General features: G+C 48.6%; 1 protein-coding gene across 1 annotated transcript in view; it reads right to left on the reverse strand.

The window, feature by feature from the left end:
* The window catches only part of LOC104389921 (chromosome unknown open reading frame, human C9orf171), a 27,328-nt gene extending 3,699 nt beyond the window's left edge, over positions 1 to 23,629 (reverse strand). Inside the window, exons 1-5 of the mRNA XM_009998979.1 lie at positions 23,600 to 23,629; positions 19,664 to 19,802; positions 18,892 to 19,111; positions 7,118 to 7,220; positions 5,530 to 5,625 (exon numbers count right to left, since the gene is read on the reverse strand). Coding sequence (XP_009997281.1) covers positions 5,530 to 5,625; positions 7,118 to 7,220; positions 18,892 to 19,111; positions 19,664 to 19,802; positions 23,600 to 23,629 — 588 coding nt within the window. The remainder of the gene's footprint in view (positions 1 to 5,529; positions 5,626 to 7,117; positions 7,221 to 18,891; positions 19,112 to 19,663; positions 19,803 to 23,599) is intronic.
* Between the last annotated feature and the right edge of the window lie 960 nt (positions 23,630 to 24,589).

Genomic DNA, 24,589 nt, shown 5'->3' on the forward strand with positions numbered 1-24,589 from the left:
TAGGGAAAGGCAGGATGAGGGAGCCTAGGTTAAAGGATCCTTCTTTGCCTCCAACCCGAGGTGGTTGCAAGGAGTGCTCAGCAATTGTTGGTTGCTGCATTTAATGCCTTATGGAGGTTTGAGATGTTTTTATTTTCTTCCTGGAACTGAGGGCTGCAGATGTTTGTTGGAATCCACTGATGACTTGGTGTGGGCAATAGTGTGAGTAAAGCAGAATTAAACCCCCTGGAGCTGGCTTGAGAGTTGAATCCTGACCCTTTCTATGCCAAGCAAGAGTTTTACTTCAAGCTAAGTTGTCTCTTGGTAAAAAGCATCACTGCAGAAGGCAGAGTAGGTCCACAAATGAAACCCCAAGTCCATTTGAAAAGCTCTTCTGTGGTGGGTTTGTGTACGAATCAATGTCAGGTGCTCATCTGTACCACAACACAGTGTGTGGTTTTACTCTGTGAGCCATGAGGCTGCAAACACCCCAGGTTTGTTCTCTCTGGGTGAATATCTCCATAACAGCAACGGGCATTGGTTGCCAACACTTGCTTGTGCTGCCTTTGGACACCAGGGCTTGGATGCAGGTGGAGCCTGCCCTGGAGAAGGTCCAGGCTGCAAGGCTGCACGGGGAGGGGTGATGTTTTCTTGTGTCAAACAGGAGATGTTGGAGAGTGATGAAAATAGCCGAGGAATTGTGGGCTACAGTGTCTCTGAGGTGAAGGAAGGACTGAACACAGCAGGGGACAGCCCTGAGTGTGCTGGAGAGGTTGAGTTGTCCATGGCATGTGCAAAGGGACACTGGGAAAGGCTGGATCATGGGAATGCTTTGCTGGGGTTTGAACAATTGCATAACTGGAAGCTTTGGCTGTTGGGCAAAACCAGACAAGCTGCAGAATCTGCAAGAAAATATAGGGATGGTGACTGGGGCCTGGAGCTGCATTTAGACACAGAATGGCTGAGATGGGAGGTGACATCTCTGCAGTGCAGCCCTGCAGGGATGGAGCTCAAGGTACTTGGGTCTCTGCTGCTTGCAGCCCTGCAGGGATGGAGCTCAGGGTAGCTGGGTTTCTGCTGCTTGCAGCCCTGCAGGGTGTAGTATTTTCTTTCTGCACTGTGCATGTTGCAGGCAGGTCAGCACTGAAAGCCACTGGCTGTCACTGCTGCCTGACACCCACCAATTTATGTCACTTGGACCACTGAGCAGCCACTCAGTGACACTGCTATTTTTTTTCTTTACTGGAGAGCCAAAAATCCCAGCTAAAGGGAGGTTTGATCTGGTTCCATGGCGACAGAAAGCTCTGCAACTCTGCTTTATTCTTTAAGCACTAGGCCCTGGGAGACAAGTTTTAGAAACTCCCAACTCCAGGAAGTTTTGCTGCCCTCAAACCTGGAAGGATAAAGGTTGAGTCAGAAGAGCCAGCCCAGCATGTGCTGGGTGCACCCAGCCTGGGTTATTTAAGCAGAATCTATGGCTTTTCTGACAACAGTCACAAGATTACATGAGCTGTGCTTGTCAGTTCAGCTCTTTAGACAAAAAAAGAGGTAAAGCATTAAAAAAACCCCTCAGAACATTTTTGTGAGTGTGTGTAAAACATCAGCAGTTAATCATGCTGAAGGATCAGGCTGTGAGCAGATATCGGATCCCTGGTGAGAATCAAATTCCGGAGCCCAGAATTTCGCTGCAAAGTTTATACAGTGGGGATTCCTCTAATTACTTTCAGTGGAAATTTACCTGACAGAGCTTTCCCAGGTAAGGCAGGCATATGCGGGAGAGCCTCTCAGTTGTTGACAGAGCCTTTGATTTTGTGCCAGGTTGCAAATTAAGTCTTTTGCCAAGGTACCCGAACACTTGCTTGTCAATCGCTTATTCACATCGCGCACCCGGTGCAGCTCGTTTCATCTGCTCAGGAAGGCAGAGCCTGGTGACAAAAGTGTTGTCCAAAGTTGTTGTCTTTTCTTTCCTCCCCCTCATTGGTCAAGTCAACAAGATGATTCTCCTTGGAAAGGCACCTTGAATATCTGTGCCACTTGGAATTCTCTACTGAGCAAAGGGAAAACCCTGGGGTGCGTCAGGGACACGTGGAGCTGCCTTGACATGTGGATGGATTCTGTCCTGCATCACTTCTGTGAGGCATTGCTGTCCAAATCCTTCTGGGTTGATCTGACAGAGCCCTGGAAATCAGTTGTGACCAGTGTTGACTTGCTGGTTTGGAATGTGGTGGTGTGAACATGATGATGAGTGACACAGGGACAGGACACATCCCATGAACGTGGTGGGCGGGGGTATTTGCCTGTGCTGGGTGCCTGAGGTACATCCTCGTGCCTGTGCTGGGTGCCTGAGGTACATCCTCGTGCCTGTGCTGGGTGCCTGAGGTACATCCTCGTGCCTGTGCTGGGTGCCTGAGGTACATCCTCAGATGGGTTTAGTCTCACATCAACAGATGAAGGGAGCTGTGGTGCTCAGTCCCAGCCTTGCTGGCCAAACCTCAGCCCAGCAGCCATGTCACTGCAGGCAGAGGCTGTTTGCCTTGTCAGTCACTGAGGAAGAGGAGGGCAGTAGAAGCATCTTGCTGAAGTGAGTAAGGAGTTAACTTCTGTTTGGTTTTGTAAAATAAAAGTTACTCCATTTCAGCAGCTTCCCTAATGAACTGCCCATCAGGACACAGACTGGCTCCCTGCAACCTGTTTGTCTCAGTGAACTGGAGGGCCCAGGGGCCAGGTTGGTCCTGCAGAGCGAGACATGGAGCAGGAACCAACACCCAGAGTGGGAGAGCCTGTAAATCACCAGGGTTAGCTTAATAGCCTGGGCCATTATTCTAAAGCAGTGGGGCTGAAACCCAAATCCAAATGAAAATACAGTCTATTTGTCTATACTTTACTGACTGAATGACTATGTAATGTCATGCAGCCCTGGAAATACAGGGAGCAAGCAGAGGCAATTAGTGGGGAGAGCAAAGCTCCTTTGTTTGCTTCTCTCCCCCTTCCTCTGCAGGCTCCAGCAGGTGCCAGGAGATGGTCTGGCAGGGGCTGAAGGGGAAGTCCAGTTTAAGAACCAGTGGTGACATCCACATCCAGTTTCTGCAACTCTCTAAGGGGTCAGGATGGGGAAAAGAAAAATCCTCCTTGTTGATATGGGTCTGAAGGAACAAAATCTCCTCTTCCTGCTGCTCCTTGCTTGGGGTTACAGCTGTCTTGGTAGTGGGGTGCTCTGCATTGCTCCCCCCAGGCCCAGAGCAGGAGAGACTTGGAGGTGTCATGACAGGTATGACAAGGGGTAACTAAGTGTCAAGAAGGATGAGTGGCTCAAGGACATGTGGAACCTCTGCATAGGCCTTAGGTCACATGGAAAAATAATCCCAAGCGGGGCTGTGGTCAGGGCAATGGACTGTCAGAATATTCTTGTCCAGAGTTTGAAGTTGTTCCCAGGTCATGAGCATTTTTTGTAAAGGTCAGAGCAGGACAATGTCAATTGAAGGCTGGTGGGGATGAATATGCAGATGGAAGCCTGTTCACAAGCTTTGTGTAAAGTGGTATTTCAGTGGCTGCTTTTTGTGCAGCAGGATGAGGGTGTTAGATAGATTAAAGGCAGTTCTGGGTCACTACAGGGCTAATGACTGGCCTCCCCAAGCCCTTGAGTCTTAAAAAAACCTCACAAGGTGGTTATTCACCACCATATAAGAGCCTGAGAGAGGTTTCATGACAAACACTGTAAGAACAAGCTCCCTCAGCTCTTCAGAGCACTGCTCTCTGTCACCCTTGCAAAGGAGGGACTGATGGAGTGACTCTGGCTTTGGTTGAAGGGTTAGGCCAGTTTGTCTTCCATGACCATTCCATCACCACCTATGGAGAACCCAACTTTACAGAGATAGTTAAAGCACAATTTAGAGGCTAGCAAGTGTCTTTGGGAACCATAAGCTTTCTCTGGGTTCTTACTGCTTTTAAGTGGGTAACTGTTTATGGATGTTCAAGAGAACTTATTTTTCCATGGAGGAAACCATGCACTGAAACTCAGCAACAAATTTCCTGAACCAGGTTCTCACGTGGGCTGTGCCTGTTAGATCTGCAGCTGGGGCAAAGCAAACCTTCCAGGCTGATGTAATGAGAGGAGGAGCCCAAAATCTGCAGAGGCTGTGCTAAACTGTCCCTCTTCCTTTGGCTGCTCCTCCTGGGAAGGAAGGGAAGAAGAGGGGAAGAAGAAAGAGAGAAGAAAAGACTCGGAGGCTTGAGAGCTGTAGCTGGGGGAGAAACCCAACCATGGTCATGGATGAAACAAAAAGGGAAAGCATGAAGAAAAACACAGGCTGAAAAATGAATAGTGATGGAAAGGTCTGGGGTGAGGGGAGCTCTAGAGAGGAGGTTTGCCCCAGGATCTCGTGTGACTTCCACAAGCTGTTTAACAGCAATTGCTCATGTTCCTGCCCTGACACGTTCGCAGCAGCAGCAGCAGCTCCATGCTGACAGGAAGGGGGGGTAAATGATTACTGACATATGCTAATTGGACACTCTTAGACAGGACGTAAGAGGAATACATCAAGGTGGTGTGAAACACCATTTCTTGGTTGAAACTCTCCAACTTGTACAAGTAAATCAGCTTCAGGAAGTCACAAAGCTGCTTCGATGCTTTAAACTGTGGTTAAAAATCAACAGCACAGCAAAAATACCCCAACAAATATCAGAACAAGGGCTGGGGCAGAGGACTGAGAGGCTGTTTGCAGTTGTATCTATCAATGCCAGGGATGATTTTGGCCAGGTAAATTCCCTGTGGAGTTTCAGTGCTTTCAGACTTGCTGGTGTCTCCCTTTTCCTTGCCCAGCTCTTTTTCCTTCTTTCATAAAATGTCCCCTAGCTCTTTGAGTTTCCCTGGAATTTCCACCACAACCAAAGCTGACAGGATTCAGACAAGTACCCCAGAGCACAGCAGGATGCCCAGAGGAATTCAGGGAGGTGCTTGGATACCATTGCTACAACAGGACATTTTCACCTTGGCTCTGATCTGGATGGATGAAAGGAGTGTCATGCACATCTGTAACCTGGTTAGACCCTCTGCTCAGTCTCAGGGGGAATATTGTCAAACAGGTAGTTTAGAGAGGCATCAAGAGTGTGGGCTTTCTGGAAAGCCCTGACTTTTGGGGTTAGAATGCTTCTTGAAACATCTGGGGTGGTTTGAATGGGTTATGGTGAGAGCTGGTAAAATGGTAGGTTATCAAAATGCAGGTTTGACTGTCCTGCTGGGGCTGGGCAGCTGTGGGGCTGCCAGCAGGGAACAAAGGCCACCTCAATGCTAACAGGGAGATATAAAAAGATGCTCCTCATCTTGTGAAGCTCTTGAGCTTTTAGGGCTTATGGTTGCAAAAAGTACCCAACTCTAAAGTCCAAAAGGAGCTGATGTGTGAACACATCCAGCATGGGACTGTTGTAGGGTCTGGGTCTTGGAGCTCTGAGGTGCATGAGCCTTGTGTCAGCCTTCACTGTGTGCTAAGAGTGTCATGAGGACAGGTGGGCAGGGTGAGGAGGGGTTTCTGAGCTCAGGTGAGTGCTCCATACCTTCTCCAGGCTGGGCAGGTGCCAGAAGGACTCCTCCTGGGGGGGTGCTGGGTGTTTTCGCAGGAACGTGGTGCGATTATCACGCAGTTTGTGTATCTGAAACCAAAGGCAAACAAGAAGGGGCTGGAGGGGCTGCCCAGCTGTGCACACCAGGCTGGTGTCACACACTGTAACCACAACAGGACAAGCTACACCAAAAGTCAGCTTGGACTGATGATCACAGGTGCATGATCTGGGTAGTTTCTCATGTCCCTGCAGCTGATACTGATACTAAAACACAGTGATGAGAGAAACATAAGCAGCTGCCAGGGCTCTGGCTGCTTGACATGGCATCCCAGTGAGCTGCCTGCAGGAAGCCCTGAGCTCCAGGCTAGAGCAATGGCCCAACACCACCTGGGAAAGCCACTTCCACCACCCCCATTCTGGGGGGCTTTCCTGGCTGGCTGCTGTGTGGTGCTCTCCTGATGACTGCAGCTTCCAGTGCCTGACAGTCCCAGCACAAGGCAGGGCAGGTACCTGGTGAGTGTTTTGGCCACTGCGTGAAACTCCTGGGGAACCTGCTCTGTGGGTTAGGATGTAGGTTTGTGCTGCTTAGCTCAGGAGTTGGTGCAGGCTTTGGGAACTTGATGGGAGGAACTTAGTGGTTAAAAACATCAGTCATTAATAGATAGGTAGGGATGCACATTCCAACATCCTAGGCTTGTGTATTCATAAAATAGCTGCTAATTAAGAACACTGTGTTCTTGCACTTCAGCTATAAAGCATAGTTTGTGATGGCAGGAAGCCCATTGAAATTGGTCATTACCATATTAGCTCGACTCTTCTTTGAGCCATTAACTAATAAAACAGTCATTGGCTGCTTTTAACTGTTATTACAATATTGGTGTGTTTAGCAGCACAACGTTGCACTCCAACAGCTGCTGGGGGTGTTGGCATCAACCACACCATGCCTGGATCAGGGCTGGTGCTGGTCCTTTGGGGGTGTCCACTGTCACAGGTAACCTGAGCAGAGCTGATGCTGCCCAAAGCAGAGTCTGCAGAGCTCCTGGCATGAGGAGGACAGAAATACTGAAGATAACTTGAAACTTATTTACCACAGCAGGGGGGGTTTACTATTGTAGTGACCCTGGGACTAGGGGCATATTGATGCAGACAGGTGCTTGCTGATGGCTGGGAAGGTGTCTGAGCCTTTGAAAGGACTTGGCTAAGGCACTGCTGCCCTGGAGAGCTTGCTCAGTTCCTGGGGGTATCTTCAGATACAAAACCACTTTAAAAATCCCCCTTTTCATCCTGTCTCCAGAGCACTTCCCTGCACACTCATTGTTAGGGGCACACCTGGTGTTCATCCCGAGGATGTCAACCCACAGGATATGTTCTGGCTGGAGCCAGGCCCATCCTGGCTGGGAAGCAGCTCAGCTTTGTCAGGCTTCACCAGCCTTCTGGTGGCCAGGGAGGATGTTTTCCCAGTTGAGAGCCCTCCCCACGGCTGGGAGAAGTCCATCCACAGTGAAGTGGGACATCCATGGAGGATTCTGCCTGGGAGCAGAGCTGTGCACAGCAGGGGAAAGCACTGCTGGAGCAGTGTTACCTTTTTCTTGTCTGTTTCCTCGTGCACTGTCAGGGCTCTCTGCTGCTCCATCCACAGCTCCTTGTATTTGTGCTGGAGGAGATCAATTAAGGGGGTGCAAGTCCTGGAAAACATGGAAAAGACAACAATGTCTGGGATTAACATCTCTTTACCCTCCCTGTACTGATTCATATCTGATGGTGGGCAGTAAAAGTGCTGAGCAGGGCAAGGTCTAGACATGGAGAGCTGGGCCTTTGTGTTGCCACCCAGGAGCTCAGAGGAGCAGCCCTGGCTGGATCCCCTCCAGCCTGACCCAGCCAGGCCTTCCTGGGAAGAACCTCTGGGTGCAAAGTGTGTGGTTTGCTAAAATGGCACTTCTGCCATGAAACCTCCAGTGCTGTGGTATGTGGTGAAGCTGCAACCAGGTGATAGGATGGACTGGGTGAGAGGACCAAGAGCTGTCCTAGGCAATGGGAGCAGGGAGAAAAATGGGCTCAGTGCAGATGGTCTGGGGGCTGCAGCAGAAAGGGGAGCTGAGACGCTGAGCCCTGGACTAGTGCCTCAGTGCACAGATCAGGTGTATTTGCCCCTTGAAAGGGGTACCAGGGAGCATCCTGGCCAGGGGGACAGCAGCAGAGGGGAGCTGCAGATGACCATAGTTCTAGAAAAACAGTAAAAATAAAAGGCAGTTGCTTGTTGGTCAGTGTCCTGCTCAGCTGCCCTGAGCTGGCATTCACCTGAGCAGCCTGTGGCAGAGCTGCAGCCTGAAGCTGCTGAGCCTGTCTCCTTGCAAGTGAAGTGAGGATGCTTGACCTTCCTCAGCCATCAAAGGAAGCCCAACTGGCAGTGGCAGCAGCAGGGTCCTTGCCTGGAGGACAGCATATCACTTGTTGCCCTGATCCTGCTGCTATTCTTTTCCCCCAGAAGCAAACCCTTGAAGGTGAGGGAGAACCTTGATCTTAAGTTCTGCTGGTCCTTGTCCTTCCATGTGTTGCTGGGGAGGGAATTTACCCATCTCAGTAGCAACTTATCCCAGTGTGGAGCCATCAGCCCCAGCTCTGCACCCACCTGCAGCTTGCAGTGCTGCAGTTCCCCTCCCAGAAAGGTAAAGCTTTTCCTGCCTCTCCAGACCAACTGCAAGACACTGGGGGCTTGGACTAACTGCTGGGTCACTTCTGGCCAACAACTCAACCAGAGAGCACCTGTTTGCCACAGAGTGAGCTGGTGCTTTGTGGCTTTGGGCAGGAGTGGGTCCAAAATGCTCCTCAGCCAGCTTTCAGCAGCCTGGAGAGTCCTGGATGATCAGGGAGGGCACCAGCAGCATGTATGCAAATAGTAACTCTTCTGTTTCTTGTTCCTTCACCCCTGTGGTGACTTTTATTACTTAATTATTGCACACCACATGCTTCAAAACAGCCTAATCTATGGTTGTGTTTTCTAATGATACTAGATGTGCAATCCAGCAATATCCATCCCGAGGGGGCATTCATATCAGAGGAGACATCCTCCTGCAGGCCTCCTGCTCCATAGATCACTTGCTGCAGGGCTTTTCAAAGCTCTGCTTACAAATCAGCTGTGTTGCTCTAGACCATTATCTGGGGACACCCAGTGCCAAAGGGGACACCAATATTTACCCTTTGTCTTCCCCTCCTCTCTCTGCTCCTTCCCTTCCAGTTTGGCATTTCACACTGATCAGAGCTGGGCCAAATACTGACAAAGGGTACAACATGTGGCAAACCTGTGGCCAAGTGTCTTGTTATCTGGGTGAGTCTCCAGCCTCATTGCATGGTGTAAATTTTGGTAGTTCTGGCAAGAGGACTGGTGAGCTGTCTATGTGGTCTTGTTTCCCTTTGCTCTCCAGGGCAGGAGGTTCCCTGGTGTGCAGGAATAGCAAGAAGGGATGCAGGGAAACATTGAGCCTTTGTGTGTAGCCTTTGATTATTGATTTTTGTGGAAGCTGAATGTGTTTTCACATCTCTATGGAGGTGACTTTTACCATCTCCAGTGGACCAGGCAGTTGGTGACTGATCAATCCACAGCTGGCTTGTAAGTAAATGCTCGAAAGGACACATTTGGGTTGATGCTCTTCAGAGAACCTTCCCTGCAGTGTGATTAATCACATTGAAGTCCTGATCCAGCAAAGTATAGACCCATGCCTGGAACACCACACGCATGAGCTGCTGCTTTGAAATGGGTGGGAAGGACTTGTGAGCTTCATTGTGCACCCAAGCTCTGGTGGGGCTGCAGGACATGAGGCTTCATCTGGGTTTTTCTGCTTCATCTAGATTTTGCTGCCTCCTTTGAGAGGAATACTGAGAAAGTGGGGAAGAGCAGGGGGTGTCAGGTAACACTTCTTGGACTCAGGTTATTTGAGACACTTCAGCCAGGTGGCTTTTTCTTTGTAGGTCAAATGTTAGGAGTGGATGGGGAATTTTGGCCTCAAAGTCAGTCCTGCTTGGCAGTGTGACAGGACTTCTCAGTTGGCCTTTGGAAAAACATCCTCTTGCCTTAGTGCTGCTTAAGGACAGGACTGAAGGGCTGGTGTGTTCTGCTTCCTTTTGCCACCCTGCCCAGTTGTGACTCCTCTGAACTGGGAGGATTTTGCTGCTCTGGTCTGTAGGGAGAGCAGAGGAAGCCCCCTCTGAAAACACTACTTGGGGGATTAAAATCCACCTCTTTCAGGGGAACTCAGATCTTGTTTTGGCACAATTGCCCTGCCCCAGGAAGGAAAGGGAAAAGTCCTGATAGGCTGCAACAAATGATTTATGATTGTAGAAAAAAAAATTAATCAGCTTCTTCCTTTTATAGCCAAATACCTGGAGACACTTCTGCTGTTGACAATTCCTAACTATTTAAAAATCCACCTGTGCACATTTTCAGAACTATTATCTCTGAAACAGTTCCTGTGTCTTTAATAGACTCTCTAATTTACTTTGAGGAGTCAGGGTACAGACCTATTTTCAACTGAAATGACAAGCTCCTGCTAACTTGGTTATACAGTGTGGTGTGCTAGTCTGCCAGGAATCTCTTGGAAAAGAAGCTGCAGCCTCCTAATAGGCTATTTTACTGTAAAAAACAATGTTAAGAAAAGTATAATAAAGTATTAACAATATTAAAATAAAACAGTGTAGGCCTTAAATGAGCTACAAACTAGTTAAGTCTATTCTATTCAATAGGAGCTTTCAGTGCTTTGCAGCTGATACCTCAGAGCTGGGATTTACCTAAAATGAAGGCACCAGGGACGTGCAAGAGAAATGGTAATTATGATTTGCAAACATTAGGCTGACACTCTTTTTGTGTATGTGTGTATAAATCCTGACAGCTGGGATTTGTGCCCTGCCAAATAGTGCTCCAATAGCCGGGGCACGGCTCCCTTTCTGGCAGGTTGTCCTCAGAGCAGCAGCTCATTAAAACTTTGGAGAAGGAGAAGTTGCTGAAAACAGGAAGGCGTCAGAACCATCTGAGGGACTTTTGGTACATGCTTGTTGAAAGGTGTTTGAGAAGAGAGCCTTGGGTCTGACAAACTGGAATTTTAGTGCGTCTCTCCGTTCGCAGCGGGGCAAAATAATTGGTCATCAGTGACTACTAATTTGGTTTAGTAGCCAGAGGCAGTTTTTTTCTTCCCAGAAAATCAATGACAGTGCCGGGGTCTGTTCAATGTGATTCAGCTCGAGACGGGTCCTCATTTAGCTCTTGATGCTCCTTCCATGGGAGACAGCTATTTTGTTGAAATGAAATTAAAATCCATCTCTCATCCTCAGCGCGGGGAGCGGCCCTGTCGGGGCCACGCTGCTCTTGGGGGCTCAGGGTTGTCAGTCTCCCCTCAAACTTCTCTTCAAAGGTTGATATATCAACTTGGGGGATGGGAAAGGTATTTGGCAGGAGCGGATACAAAGGATTTTGCTTGGGAAGGGGGTTTATAGCAGCTCAAAAGGTGCGATCAATTTGATTGCTGCGTTGGGCTGTAAAAGGGTGAAACTTGTCAAGACCTTTTTCTGGGTTAATTCAAAAGCAAAGAGGTTTGTAAATATTTTAGCACAATCTTCAGCCCTTGGATTTTCCAGTGTGGCTCCTGCAGCACTTTTCCTGCTCTCCAGGAGGGGCTGGAGTGGGGAGGGAGCAGAGGACACAAGAGCAGACATGGATTCCTGGTGGCTGGGATGTTTGGGATGTGCTGGGTGCTCTTATCCCATTGCTGTGGCACTTTGAGGCACCTCAGTGGCAGCAGGATCTGGCCCTCTCTGGCTGCTTATGCAACAACAACAACAAATCTTAAAATGGAGATTTTTTTATCTTGTGATATTAAAACTGTTCCAACACTTGCTGTCTATCCTGAACGTTTAACCCTTTCTTAAAGGTTCATGATGATTCAGGGGGTTTCGTGGGCCTTTGTCCTTCCATCTGAGATGATCTGTTTTTGCTGCAGAGGCAGGGTCTGCCTTTGGGGTCTTCTGTCCACAGGGGGACAGCTGCAGGAGTCACCCCCTCTGTGTTTCCTTCCCTTGTGATGGGGAGGATTTGTCCTGTGGCAGCAGCATCCACATAGAGATCTTCCTGTGGCCTGCTCAGCCAAACCAGTTGATTTCTTACTGGGAACCAGTTTGGTCTCTAGCATCTCTGGAGCGTGGGGCTCCTGGGTGCAGGTAGCACAGATGATCTTCAGCAAATCAAGCACAAGTGGGGGCTGTGGTTCTGTCTGGGGCCTCAGGGCACTGCCACAGCAGAGCAGCATTAATGCTTAGGTCCCCCCCTCCTGAAAGGGGCTGCCAGCACAGGAAAACTCTGATTACAGCTCCCTTGTTCTGCTGTCTTGCCTCCCTCCTCGCTGATGGGTTGGAGCTGGCAATCTATCTCCCATTAATTTGTCTCTGTGTAGCCCAGCAGGAATCTGGGGCATGATTACAGCTCTGGCCCTTGTGCCAGAGCCAGCACAGCCCCACAGCCCTGCAAACTGCCTGCCCTGCTGCCCTTAATTGTTCCCCTTTGGCCAGGGGACCTGTCTCTTCTAACAAGGGCAGCAAGGAGGGCCGAGGTAATTGAAGCACTTACCACACTCCCCAGCCCTGCCTCCTGCAGCTAATTAGGCAAGAGGGCCCTGGGCTCTCCCTGATTCCTTCTAATTGTTTGTGGGTTTTGCATAAAGGCTGAACGGCAGAGGAGAGGGAGGTGCAGTTAGTGGGGAATCCTTGACTTTGAAATGGGTAGGAAAGGTCACTTACAATTTGTTAATGCTTTTTGCAAGGGTGAAATCAATTAGCAGCTCTGGGCAGTCCCTGCTCAGCCCGGGGGGGTGTTTGTGAGGAGGTGGCAAAAGAAGCAGGGCCTGAGTGTAAAGGCTCTTCCTTTTCCTAAGCAGCTTGTGGACTATATGGTAAAATTATAGGCCCCTTACAGCTTTATGGTCCTCTAAATAGGTCCTGGCAATAAACCCATGAAGAGGCCTGAAAGATAATTTTTAAATGATCTCCACTTGTCCTCACTTTCCATTAACCACTGAAGAAAATAACAAGAGAAAAATTGGTAGAAAACACTTGGGGACCAATTTCTTTTTTTTTTTTTTGCAGTCTTTGGGCTGGCAAAACTCTCAGTTGAAATGTGGGTCTTCCACCCATGTGGCAGCTGCAGGATCTGTGCTGGTGAAACACTAATTAGTCTGAACTTCTGAAGTTTCTTTACAGTCCTTATAATTTCGATGAGGAAATAACAACATGAGCTACTTCAGTGTGGGCAGCCAATGAGGCAGTGGCTTCTCCTGAGTGTCAGAGGATCTGTTATTTTGCTCAGAGGGCTCATATGTATAGAACAGTAAAAAGAATAAAATCCATTGTAAACATGCACTTTAAAAGATTTATCAGATGCTCATAGCTGTGCTTAGGAGTGTACGTGGTTCCAAGAGCACCAATTTGCTTTACTGTTCCCTCCCAGGCCCAGAGTGAGATGTTGACTTGTAACTGTCCTAAATGCACAGGTGGAAACAGTGAAGAGACCAAACCAGTGCTTAGCTCTTCATTTCCTGTCTTTACAAGCTGGAATTTGTGCATTGATTTTTTTGGGGGGGCTGAAGATGCCCTTTGGCTGACTTGACTGAGGATAATTTAGGTTGGTCTTCATCACGTTTGTTTGCTGACTGGAAATGTGTTGTTACTGAGAAACTCAGGTAGGACATGACTATGGAATGGAGCTCCTCTGCCCACAGCTGAGGGTAAACAGTGCTCAGTCTGCAGCCATCAACATATGCAAAACCTCTTGATGAGTAAAAATAACAAGGAAAAAAAAAGCCTCACAACACTGAGCCAAACAAGTCAAAGAGCAAGGTCTTCCCCTTGACCTTCATCCCATGCTTGAATCTCTTGGGCTGGGTGGGAACATTACTTGGAAAGGAAAAGATGTCAAGGAGGGCTGAAAAAAGGGCTCTGCTTTCACAAAAAGGATTCTCTGGTTATTTCCCTCTGGCCCTGGTTTGCATTGCACAGACTGCAAAAGCAGAAGTTTGCAAGGGCAAAACAAATCCAGTGGTGGCAAGATGTTCTAGATGATGGTTTTGGTAGAAATTTTGCTAGTAATTTTTCATCTAGCTGTAAGGAACAGAGAAACCCAGGGACAACAGCCAGTCTGTGTGAGAGAGTAAATTACTTTCCTATTCAGTGAAATACAGTTGGTAATAGGGGATCTAAAGCTCTGCTCTTCAGATCTTTTTTCCCAGCTCTGTGGCTGATGTGCAGGACCTGAACCTTATGCCAAGCCATGACTGGGCTTTTAGTTTGCTCTTAATCCAGGAGCCTGAAGGGGTCAGAAACTGCTATAGCTGCAGTAAATAACTACACTGAAGGAGAACCAGCATCTTGGTGGTGCATTCAGGACTTTTTGAAGGGGGTAACAGGTCTTGGCCCAAGCAGATGCTGCAGCCCCTCGAGCACAGGGCAGCAGGGTGCTGGTGTCTGGGAGCTCCTGTGCACACTGATGTGAGCACAGACCCAGCCTGGAACATCTCCAGGAGAGGCAAATGATTCTTGAAATAGAAATTCTTCTCTTCTCAGTGTGAGAATGGTGGCAGAAACACAAAGTGCCTTTCATTGTGGAGCTGGATAGGATGTGCAATTATCTGAACTGATGGGAGTCCAATACTTTTTAACTTGGTTGCATTTTTCTGGTGCCTCCAGCCTGACAGGGCTTCCAGTCACTGCTACCTTTCTACACTTAGTTTTGTCAGTGCTCAGATACATTTTTTTTCCCTGAAACATTTGTTTGTCCCAATCTTTTGGATTTTTGTGGCTTGACACTTTGTTTGGCTTCCAGTGACTGTGAATCAGATGTGATCTTGCTGTAACACTCACCTTTCTTGCCTGCCCAGCTTTCCCAGGTGGACTCTTTCCAGGAACACCCTCTGCTCTTAGTGTTGTTTCTCTGACACATCTTTGCAGCTGGTCTAGAGCTAGATGAGCTGTTTTTCCAGGGCCATTTATGAATGACCTGAAATATTCTTCAAGTGACTGAAAAATAAACCTGCCAGAGCACTCTGTGTGCCAAAGAGATGCTGCAAAATATCTCAGCATTTTTTGGGTAGCTTTCTAAGCCTGGTCCTGGCTGTGTGCAAACATCATGGGCACTTAGGGTGGAAAGGTCACTTGCAAAGCAGAAGCATGAGCTTTGAAAGCCCCTTCTCAGGGAAGGTGAAAAGTAAGGACAGAGCAGTCAGTGAAGCCAGGAAGCTGCAGGGATAGCCAAGGTGACAGCTGAGCTGCTAAAGGCCAGAGACAATTGTCAACAGAGCATTAGGACAACTGGAAAGGATAGAAAGAAAAGAGGAGGTGCTGGGTAACTGGTGTCCTTGGCCAACTGTAACAATTAGAAGAAGAGAGATTGCAGGGACCAAGTGCTGTGGGTGAGTTACTGCAGGAACATGGTGAAAGCAGCTGCTGAAGGATTAAGGCCAGTTTTAGAGAATGGGAGGTGGAATGGTAGGAGGAGATGAAGTCAGAAGGAAAATGGAATGTAAAATTCAGGCAAGGGATGGTTGAAGAGAAGGCAGACGGTGGGGGGGGACCCGGCAGGAGATGTGGGGATGACAGAGTGCCAGGGAAATCCTGCCAGCACACCCAAGGTCAGCCCAACCTCCAGGCCAACTGCCAAGTGGATGGCAGCACGTGGGAGGCAGGGTTGCGGCCAGGCAGGGGGGTTTGAAGGAGGTACAGGTGTAGGATGGCAGAGAACAGTGTGTCTGTGCAGTCCTTGTGTCCAGAAATGTGTTCTGGGACAGAGCAGACAGAACTGGGAAACTTGCACTGCTCAAGGGGCAAATGAAAGCTTTTCTCAAAAAGCAGCCCTGGAAATGCTGGGAAGTGTTGCTGCTGAGGATGCTTCCTGCACTGCTCACTCCTGGGGAAAGAACCTGTGCTTGGGGTACCAGCTGTGTGCTGGTGTGTTTTGGCTTGAGACTCCTTGTGTGACCTTGTGCAAATCAGTGTCACCTGAAAACCCAGCTGTAGGCAGCAGCCATGGCTGGGCTGGCTTCTGGTTCCAGAAATGGCCATTGAGTGTCTGCTGATCTCTGCACAGGGAGCTTGAGTCAGAAAGGTGCTTAGGAGGGAGCCACATCTCTTGAGTTTTCCAAATGCACCTTGAATAAGAAGCTGTATTCACACCAGTGAAGATCCTGGAGGTCTGCACAGCCCCTCTGTGACTTTGGATCTCCAGTATCATCAAAACCCAGCCCTCCCACTGCCCTGCACCCTTCTTGTCAAACAAGTTCATTGCACAAAGAGGGTGGGGGTTGAATACACCTGCTAGTGGCAGGGAGCCAGGAGCCAGTGTTGTGGGGGTATTTTCATTTAAACCACCTCGGATTTGGATCCAGCAAACCCTAATCTGCACACAAAGCACCTGTATGGGGGATGGTTTCAGCTCCTGGAGAGGGAGATGCTGCCAGTGATGGGCATTTTCCTTGAGAGACCCTGCAGAGCTGCTTGCAGTGGGGATGAGGGCTGGGCAGGTGAAGCTGGGCATGGTGAGGTGGTTGTTACCCCAGCACCTGTACTTGGTGGACACGTGCTCTCCTGCAAACTGTGGCTTGCACAAGGCAGCTCTGGTAGGGATCAGAAGCTGGAGCATGGATCAGGGGACCCTGTGGGGGGGGCTGGGACCCCAGCACATCCTTGTTACCACTGACCTTGGCACGAGCTCTGCCTGCTGATGGATCAGCTATGGAGCTGGACAAGACCCTAGGGAACCACTATAATATCTATTATGGTCCCATCAGTGCCTCCCCTGACCCCTCCCAGCTCTGAATGCCACAGGCATCAGGGAGGGAATAAATCTCTGTCTGCTCCTGAGAGAGAGAGAAGGGAGGGAGAGCAGGAAAAAAGGAGAGATGAAAAATGTCCTTTTGATGACTCTCACAACAAAGCCACAGGATTGGTAGCAAATGTTTCTCTGGGAAAAGGGAAGGGGAGAATGGGGGGAGGGGAGAAAATCAGCAAAAAAGCAGAGCTGCTTCTCTGCCCTGGAAGTTGCCTGTGGGGAATTGATAGAAGGGGTGTGGGTGACCTCTGAAGGTAAATATCCCAGGAAAGGAAAGAGGCTTCAGAAAGCTCCTTCCAGTGTCTGATGCTGCCTTGTGAAATGTTCCATGCAGCCCATGTCCACCATGAAAGAGGAGCAGAGGTGTAAGAGATCCTTGCTTGAGGGAGTAGCAGGCTCAGGGGGTGATTAATAAGGCTCTAATAACATCCACAGCATTTGTGTTCATTTCTGTTTGGAATGATTCAGGAGAGCTTGTGCTTGTGAGCCTGGGGAGAACTCCTGACCTTGTCTTTAGGAGACAAACCTTTAGCAGCACAGCCCAGGGCTTGAGGAGGGGCTGGAGATCCACTCCCAGAGTTTGAGAAGCCCTCTGCATGTTGCCCACTGACAACTGCAAGACCACAAAGGTGTTGCTGTGACACTGCTGGATTGTTTGGGCCTTAACCCCTGTGCTGCTGACCCCAGGGAGGCAGTCCAGCCTTAGGGCTGCAGTTCCAGCTGCCCAGAAAAGCTCCCAAAGGGCTGTGGTGCAGACTGGGAGCATTCCTGGGGATTGTTCCTGAGTGTGGCCATCAGCAGGCAGGGGGGCTGCAGCCTCTTCCAGGCTGATGGGGAAGGCACATTTGCTCTCTGGCCTTCTCAGCCTTGTCTAGGCACTGAGGTGCAGGCTCTGCTCTTGTTGAAAAACTTCACTGCTCCTGAGGTGTCTATCAAAGGGGACATTTTAAAGTGTGTGGGGTCTTGGGAAGGGACTGCAGGCCACCACTTTCTTCTCCTGTCCCCAGACAAATGTGTCTGGGCTGTGACTGCCTCCCCAGTTAGCAGCACTGAGAACATGTTCATACTGGGTTTGGAGTTCAAAAGCAACTGAAATCCACTGACAACCAGGTCAGTGGTGACAGGGCAGGTCTGGCTGAACCTAGTCAGCTGTGACTGGGGACAGGCTTGGGCTGGGGAGTGCTCACCAAAGCTGTTGTCTTTATCTTCAGTCATGGAAAAGTGTGTTAAATTCCCTCTCTTACCACAATGGCTGGAGTAATCCCAGTAATTTGATTTTGTCTATAACGTGCTTTTAAAGTAAAGGGATAAATACAATCAGCCTGCATAAAAGGTGGCTATTAAGGAGCAGGCAAGTTGGACAATAAGAACTTAATTTAAAGCCCTTTTTCACAACTCCTGCTGTCGTGGGGTCTGCAGATTTTCCTTCAAACTTTTGAAATGTGCCTGGACTTCTTGCAGGCAGCCACTTAACCTCCGTTTATGAAGAAATAAAGCAAAATTGATGTTGATTTTGGTCTACATTGGGGGATACTTTTGCAACATAAAAGCCCTTTTGCCTGCAATTTGCAGAGCAGGCCTGTCACACTGGTGAGGGCTGATACTGATCAAGATAAAGCTTTATAGCTGGGGCATTTGCAGCTAACAGCAAGCTAATGCTACATTTTCATTTTGATGCAATTAATGTTAATGTCTGCGACGAAAATTGTCATTAAATACCATTTTAAAATCCATTCAATTTGCATATGCAGAGCCCATTTACTATCATGTAAAATACACGGGGCTGTTCATCATGTCTTTTCTCCAGAATTTGTAGCTGTTATTTTTCTGGTAGTGATTATTATCCAGCTCTTAAAATGAAACCTAATGTCTGGTTCAGACCTGCACAGAGCAAGAAACTCCCCTGTGTTCCAGCAGCTGCTTTGGAGCCCCATCCAGAGGCTCTGAGCACTTTTTTGGACTCCAACTTGCTCTCTCCAGCCTCCCTCATGCTCCTGTGGAGGACAAGGGGTACAAGAGGGGGTACAAGGACCTAGAAGTCAGTCTAAAGTGGTGATGTGCTCTGCAGACTCCCTTGTATGATTCCTTGGGAGGAATTAGTTGCAAGGTGATGAACTAACAAGGGGGATAAAGAACTTGAACTGACCCTTTCCTGCACCAGAGAAGCTCAGCCCATGTAAAAAGGTAGAGATGCAGCTGCTTTGATTTTCTGACCCCATTATTCTGCCTTACAACTCTTCTGTTTCTTGAAGTTAAAGGATTGGATTGAACATTTTTAAAGAGGTTTCAAGCCCTTAGTGCCACAAGGTGTAATTACACCACAGTGTGTGGTGTAGATCAGATTTAGGCAGCTGATTGGACACAGACGTGATGTTGTGACTCAGTTGCAGCATCTCCAGGGTCAGGACACTCTGGGGACTGTGCTGGCTGAGGTGGGGGAGATGCAGAAGGTAAGGGATAACCCTGTTGTGAGAAGGCCCTCAAGCCTTCCCCCTTACCGTGTTGGTTTGCCATAGGTCATGTCTGCAGGTAATTTAGGAGGACGTCTCCTGCTGTCATCACGTTTGCACCGAGTGTCCTTGGCCTTGTAGTACAAATTGAATTCATGGGCTGTTCTGCAACCATCCTTCAGAGCAGCAATGTTCATGGTGATGAAGTCTCGGGGCATTTCATGATCTATATTGATCCTGGGCTTTGCTGTGTTCCAGTGGCCTATTGCTGGAGATGGAAGGAAATAGAAGCAAAGAGAATGATCAGGCATTTCTGGCACCTCCTGTTTGGGAAGGCAGGCTGGTGTCTGCACCATGCATGTGGGCCTTGTGTGGCTTGTATGGCTGAATTGTGGAGTGAACTTTGTCCCATCCCACCAGATTTCATAGCAGGACATGTCCCATCTGAATCAGATGTCTTCCCACCTCCACCCTGGCTTGCTCAGCAAGTCTGATTTCACAGGGAAGTTGTCCCTGAGAGCACTAAGTGGGAGCTCTAAGAAAAGTATGGAAGTGGCCAGGTGTGTCACCCTTTGCAGGTGCCAAACCCCTCTCTGCTTGGGCTCTGTGGGGTCCTGTGAAAGTTTCCAGTAAGGAACTTTTCCAGTATGATAAACTTCACTAGTCACTGAGCCATTTGGGTGCCATTAATGAAATGGGTGAATGTTGGAGCTCTTCCCCTTCAGCTTGGTGAGAAGTATTAAGCACTGGGAAGGAGAGGAGAGTCCCTACTACCTTTAGGACTTTCTTGCAGGTCTGTGTTTGAGTGGTGGTGTCATACCTCCAGGGACTCCTCCATCTGTCCTTTCAATGTACAGCCCATAAGCAAAATCAAAGCCTGGCAGGGTGTAGCAGTTTCTCCGGGGCTTCCCCACTTCTGCCTGCACAAGAGTGAAGTTAAAGAAGTGTAAAGACCTTTCCTGATAAATTAAAGCCCCTGGAAATAAGATTCTGTAAGAGACCCTGGTCAGGAATGGCTCTGGCTCCACCTGGCACAGGTTTGAATCTCACTGTCTGGACACAAGTGAGTGTGATAGTGCAAAAGGAGATCTCAAAGCCATGAGACTTCACCAAAGCTGAAGTCTAAGGGATGCTGGATTTCACACCAGTTTTTCCTGACCTAGCCTTGCTGGAAATGGGGATCCTGGATTGGTAAATATGAGCTTGAAGTCTCCTTGTTTGGTTAATTTCTCCTTTGGCTGGGCTGCATACCCAAGGTGTCTGCTGGGGACAGTGCAGCTGGTCTTTCCTTGGAGTTGTTTGATTTCCAAGCTGTGCACCCTCCTAGAAAACTGGCACAAACTTCTCCAAGCACAATCACGTCACCACTCCTGCCTGGGAATAACCAAGACAGGAGGCATGTTGCAGGAGGAGGAGAAGGGGGGACAAATAAGGGGGAGCAGAGCCTGAGGTTTATAGCACAGAAGAGAACTTGAGCTCAATAACCTCATTTTTGTTCAGTTTTAAAATGAGCTCTTCCCCAGCCCATGTGTGTCCCAGCCTGGTGGTGTCTGTGGGATTAAGTGACCTCTTTTCACCCTTTTGTCTCTATCCTCCCATCTCCATGGTGAAGTCACTGCAGGATGTGTGTCTTGAAACCTTATTGCTGCTGGAAAGGGAGGAGGTGCAGGAGGGAAGGGGTGAGAGTCTGGAGCTGCATGTCCTTTCTGGGGGAAGCTGGAGCAGGGTTGGGCAGAAGCTCCTCTGGAGCCCTGAGGCCTGATGTGGGTGCTTGCTTTTTCCAGGGGAAAAATATTCTGGTACCAGAGCAGCTTAGTGAGGTCAGATCTGCTATGACAGCAAAGGTGGGGCAGATGGGAGAAAATTGCTGAGAAGCTGCAGGAGAGGAGAGAGGTTTGTAACATGTGGCAAAGCTGTTTGCAGCCCTTTGAATGTAGAACTCTGTAGGGTGGGAGAAATTACAGAATTTAAATATTCCCTTCTGCAGAGCACCTGAAGTTAATACTTGGGGTTAGGATTAGGTGATCTTTTAGGTCCCTTCCAAACCATCTATGAACACAGTTGGGTATTTACTCATAGCAAAAGGAGTGCATGCTGCTGCTTTTTGTGATCAGGTGGCATTTTACAGTCACTTTGCACTGAATAAATAAAGCTGAAGGTGCTGGATAATTAATAAAAAAAAAATCTGGTCCAACGTGTTGAACATGGAGAGAACCTGTGCTGAAGAAAATCAACAGACTCTGAGGACTCTGGTTGTCTGCCAATGTCACCTCCCCACAAAAGCAAGGATGGGAAGGAGGTGGCAGGAATGAATCTTGCTCAGTGGCATCCAATGCTACAGCCTTTCTCATTCATAAATCAGCAAAATGCAGTTGCAACCTAATGGGCTGGTTTCAGCTGTTTGTCCTGGGGTGTTCAGGTGTGCTGTGGTGTAAAGCAGTGGGGGGAACCAGCCAGAGTTGGTGCAGAAGGTCTTTTTTCCTTCCCCAGCTCCAGCACCATTTCCTGTGTTCAGGTTTAGGCTGTCACAAAGCTGCTTGGCTGGAATACAGATCTGTCTGACAGCTGTGCCCATCAGCAGACAACTTCATTAAACCTCATTAAGATGTCATTTCTCTGCCTTATTTCCCACCTCTTGGCTCTAATTAAAACCGTCTCTCTCTGCATCCCAGGCGGTCCTAATTTTCTCTGGGTACCTTCTGTAAGTTTTCTCCCTTTATGACTTCAGTGAGGAAAACCCAGCATCCTAAATACTGTTTATCCAGCTCGTTCAGGAAAGACAACCCTAGACTTTTTCCTGAAGACCATCCTGCAGAGATTGTCACCTCTTCTCAGGGCTGTGAGAGATGAGTGCTAAGGTTTGGTTTTCTCTCTGTCTCTAAGGACTCTGTTAGTGCACCCTTTCCCCTTAGACATGGTAACTTTCATAGCTGAATGAGGTGTATTTGTCCTGGGTTTGGAGGGTGCTGTGCTCAGATCAGCCATGATGCAGTGGTGGAGCTGTTTGATCCATGAGGATACCCTGCTCAGCTGAAGACCAAGTGGTGTTGGGTTGTATCGAGCTCCCTGGACTTTGCTGGCTGGTTTGATTTGTGCACCCCCAGGTTGGAGCCCTGGGTTTGTGTTTGAGTGTCTAATGGTGTTGGAAAATGTTTGCTATGAAGGCAGAGGAAGGTTCAGAAATGAGTCTGTAAGACGTGGGAACATTGCAAAGGTGCAAGGAAGTACAAAACCTCTCAGGATTCCAGGGTTTGTGGCAAGACTTGTGTGTCTCATCCCCTGGTATTTGTGGCCCATGCATCAATTTCCTGAAGATGGCACAGACTGTGAGAGAGGTAGTAGACCTGTCTGTGCACAGAGAGGTGGAGGCATGGATTTTTAATCCCTGCATCTGAGAAAGCCCTTCCCTGGGAGGGGCAAATCCATGAGTCCTCATTGGGTCCCATCCCCTGCTCAGGCTCTGCCCTGTGCCCGCAGCCCCTGCCCGCTGCCTTTCAGCCTGCCAGGCTCCTTCCCACCTTCTGTTCCCCTTTTCATTACACCCCCTTGTACAGTAAAGCCTCCTGTCACGCTGCCATTACTATTATTATTGCAGATTTACTGCACTTGCAGAGTGAAGTGATTGCAGTGACAAGGCCCAGCATTTTTCCCTCCTTCCCCCCGCGACAGCTTGAAATCAAGCCCTTCATTTGCATTTACATGATCTTGCTGTGCAGCTTATGAGATCGGGAGATTTATTTGCTACTTAGCTTGATGTTTGATTACACTCTAAGAAGGCAGTGAGCTACAAAGTGCAGGGATACATCAGAACTGAGCTACTGAGAGCCTCTGGGGTACAGTAACTCAACATCAGGTTTAGGTAGATGAGAAAGGGAATGTTCAGTGTTTTGAGGAAGGCAAATTTGTTTAAAGGTGGAGGGGGGGGAAGCAAACCACCTTTCCTTCTCTCACAAAAAATGGTTGGGGAAGCAAGACACTTGTTAGAAAAAACACCTGGAAATCTGGATTTGTTAGTGCAGAAGGAACTTGCAGAGGCTGATGGCTGCTGGGCTGCCTGTTACCAACTGCCTGTAGCTTCCACTGCCCATAGGACTGTTAATGACAAGCTGGCAGTTATCTTCCAAGGTTTTCATAAACATGAAAGGTCAAAGGAAGTCTTGCTTGATGAAGGACCACAAAATCTGTCCCTGGTTTGTTAAGCTTCAAAACGTGGCCCTGAGCATCAATCCTGCTGTAGTAGTAGGGAAACTGAGGCAGGGAACTACAGTGCCCATGTAGTACAGCAGGGGGAATGGAGTTTGGGCTGGGGAGAGAAGGGAACTGTTCCTGATACTCTACTGTGTTTGGGGTGGGAGACCAAATTCTTGGTGTCCCACAGTGGTGTCAGAGCCTTCCAGACTGGCTGGTAGTTGGGCAGGCTGCTGCCCTGGGGGGCAGGAGCAGCCAAGTTCAGGGATCTCGCTGAGAATTTAACTCCTTTAACTACCAATCCTCCAGACAGGGTGAAGACCCTGACCTGGTGTACATCTACACATGTGGTCTGCACTGCCCTGAGCGACCCATGACAGGAGCTGCAGCCTTATTAACTCAAACCCCTTGAGTGCCAGGGCTAAATCAGAAAGTTTTTCTCCTCTAGAAGCTCCTCTTTGTGTAACAACAGCAGCAGAGGAGGGTGGGATGTGGGTGTCCCCCTTGCTGGGGTAGGTACAGCAGTTAGAGAAGGCAGATGACACTTCCAGCCTGGGGTTTTACTCACCCCCTGTCCCTCCCCATCTTCTCTGCTCATGGTGGGGCCATAATGCTGAGAAGTCAAGGGCCAGGCACGTGGGTCCCCAGCACCAACCCCTGTCTCAGGAAAGCCTCCTGCTATCTGGTACAGTAGCTTTGTGTGTGAACTGTTTATACTTAGCTTTTAGTCTTGAAAATTGCCCTGAGATATGCTATTACAATTAATCATTAAAGGCCTTAAAGACTATCCCCCATTACATAAAATACTCCAGCGATGATCTTTATCCAACTTGTAAAATGGGGGGGAACTTGATGGGACTGAATAATTTTCCTCTCATCTGCACAAAATCATGAATGCAAGTCATACTTTGAGCCTGAAGTGAACACTGCAAGACCAGCCTGTAATTACCAAAACAGAAAAAAAGAACAGCGCTTTCTAATGAATGACAAGCCACTAGGTGGAAATCTAATTTGGTCTAATTAAGCAGCCTTTGTGAGGATTTGTCTTTAGATGAAAAGAGGGAGCCAAAGAGATCTAAATGCAAATGAACTCTATCATTTTGGTTTTAAAGAGCTAGACAGATATGAAAGTATTTGCGTGCACAAGACTTTCATTTGTCTTCAGGGCTGTTTTCACCTTCTAGTTTTCTGTTGAAAAATCCTGTTCTCCCCCAAATTCTGGGACTCTGAATGCCTGTCATCTTTATTGAGTTAGAGGATAACGTGGTGTTAGAGGGACAATTTTAGCAGGAAGGCATTGCAACAGTTAAAATTGCCTTTCTCCATAATAGGGCTGCTTCTTTCTGCAGTTTTGGGGAAAAAAAAACCAACCCTCTTTGCTGGAGAGTCAGCTCCCAAGTCTGCTGCTTTCAGCAGTGGCACCATATAACTTGGGGTCTTTGGGGCCACCTGAGCTCCTCCTCGGTGCCTCCATGTCAGTGTGAATTACTTCAGCATTGATAAATCACCAACACCTTGCCCAGTCGTGCTATTTCTGCTGATGCTGCCAAGAGTCTCC

This window comes from Chaetura pelagica, unplaced genomic scaffold (genome assembly GCF_000747805.2).
Source record: "Chaetura pelagica isolate M959 unplaced genomic scaffold, ChaPel_1.0 scaffold405, whole genome shotgun sequence".
Lineage (NCBI taxonomy): Eukaryota > Metazoa > Chordata > Aves > Apodiformes > Apodidae > Chaetura > Chaetura pelagica.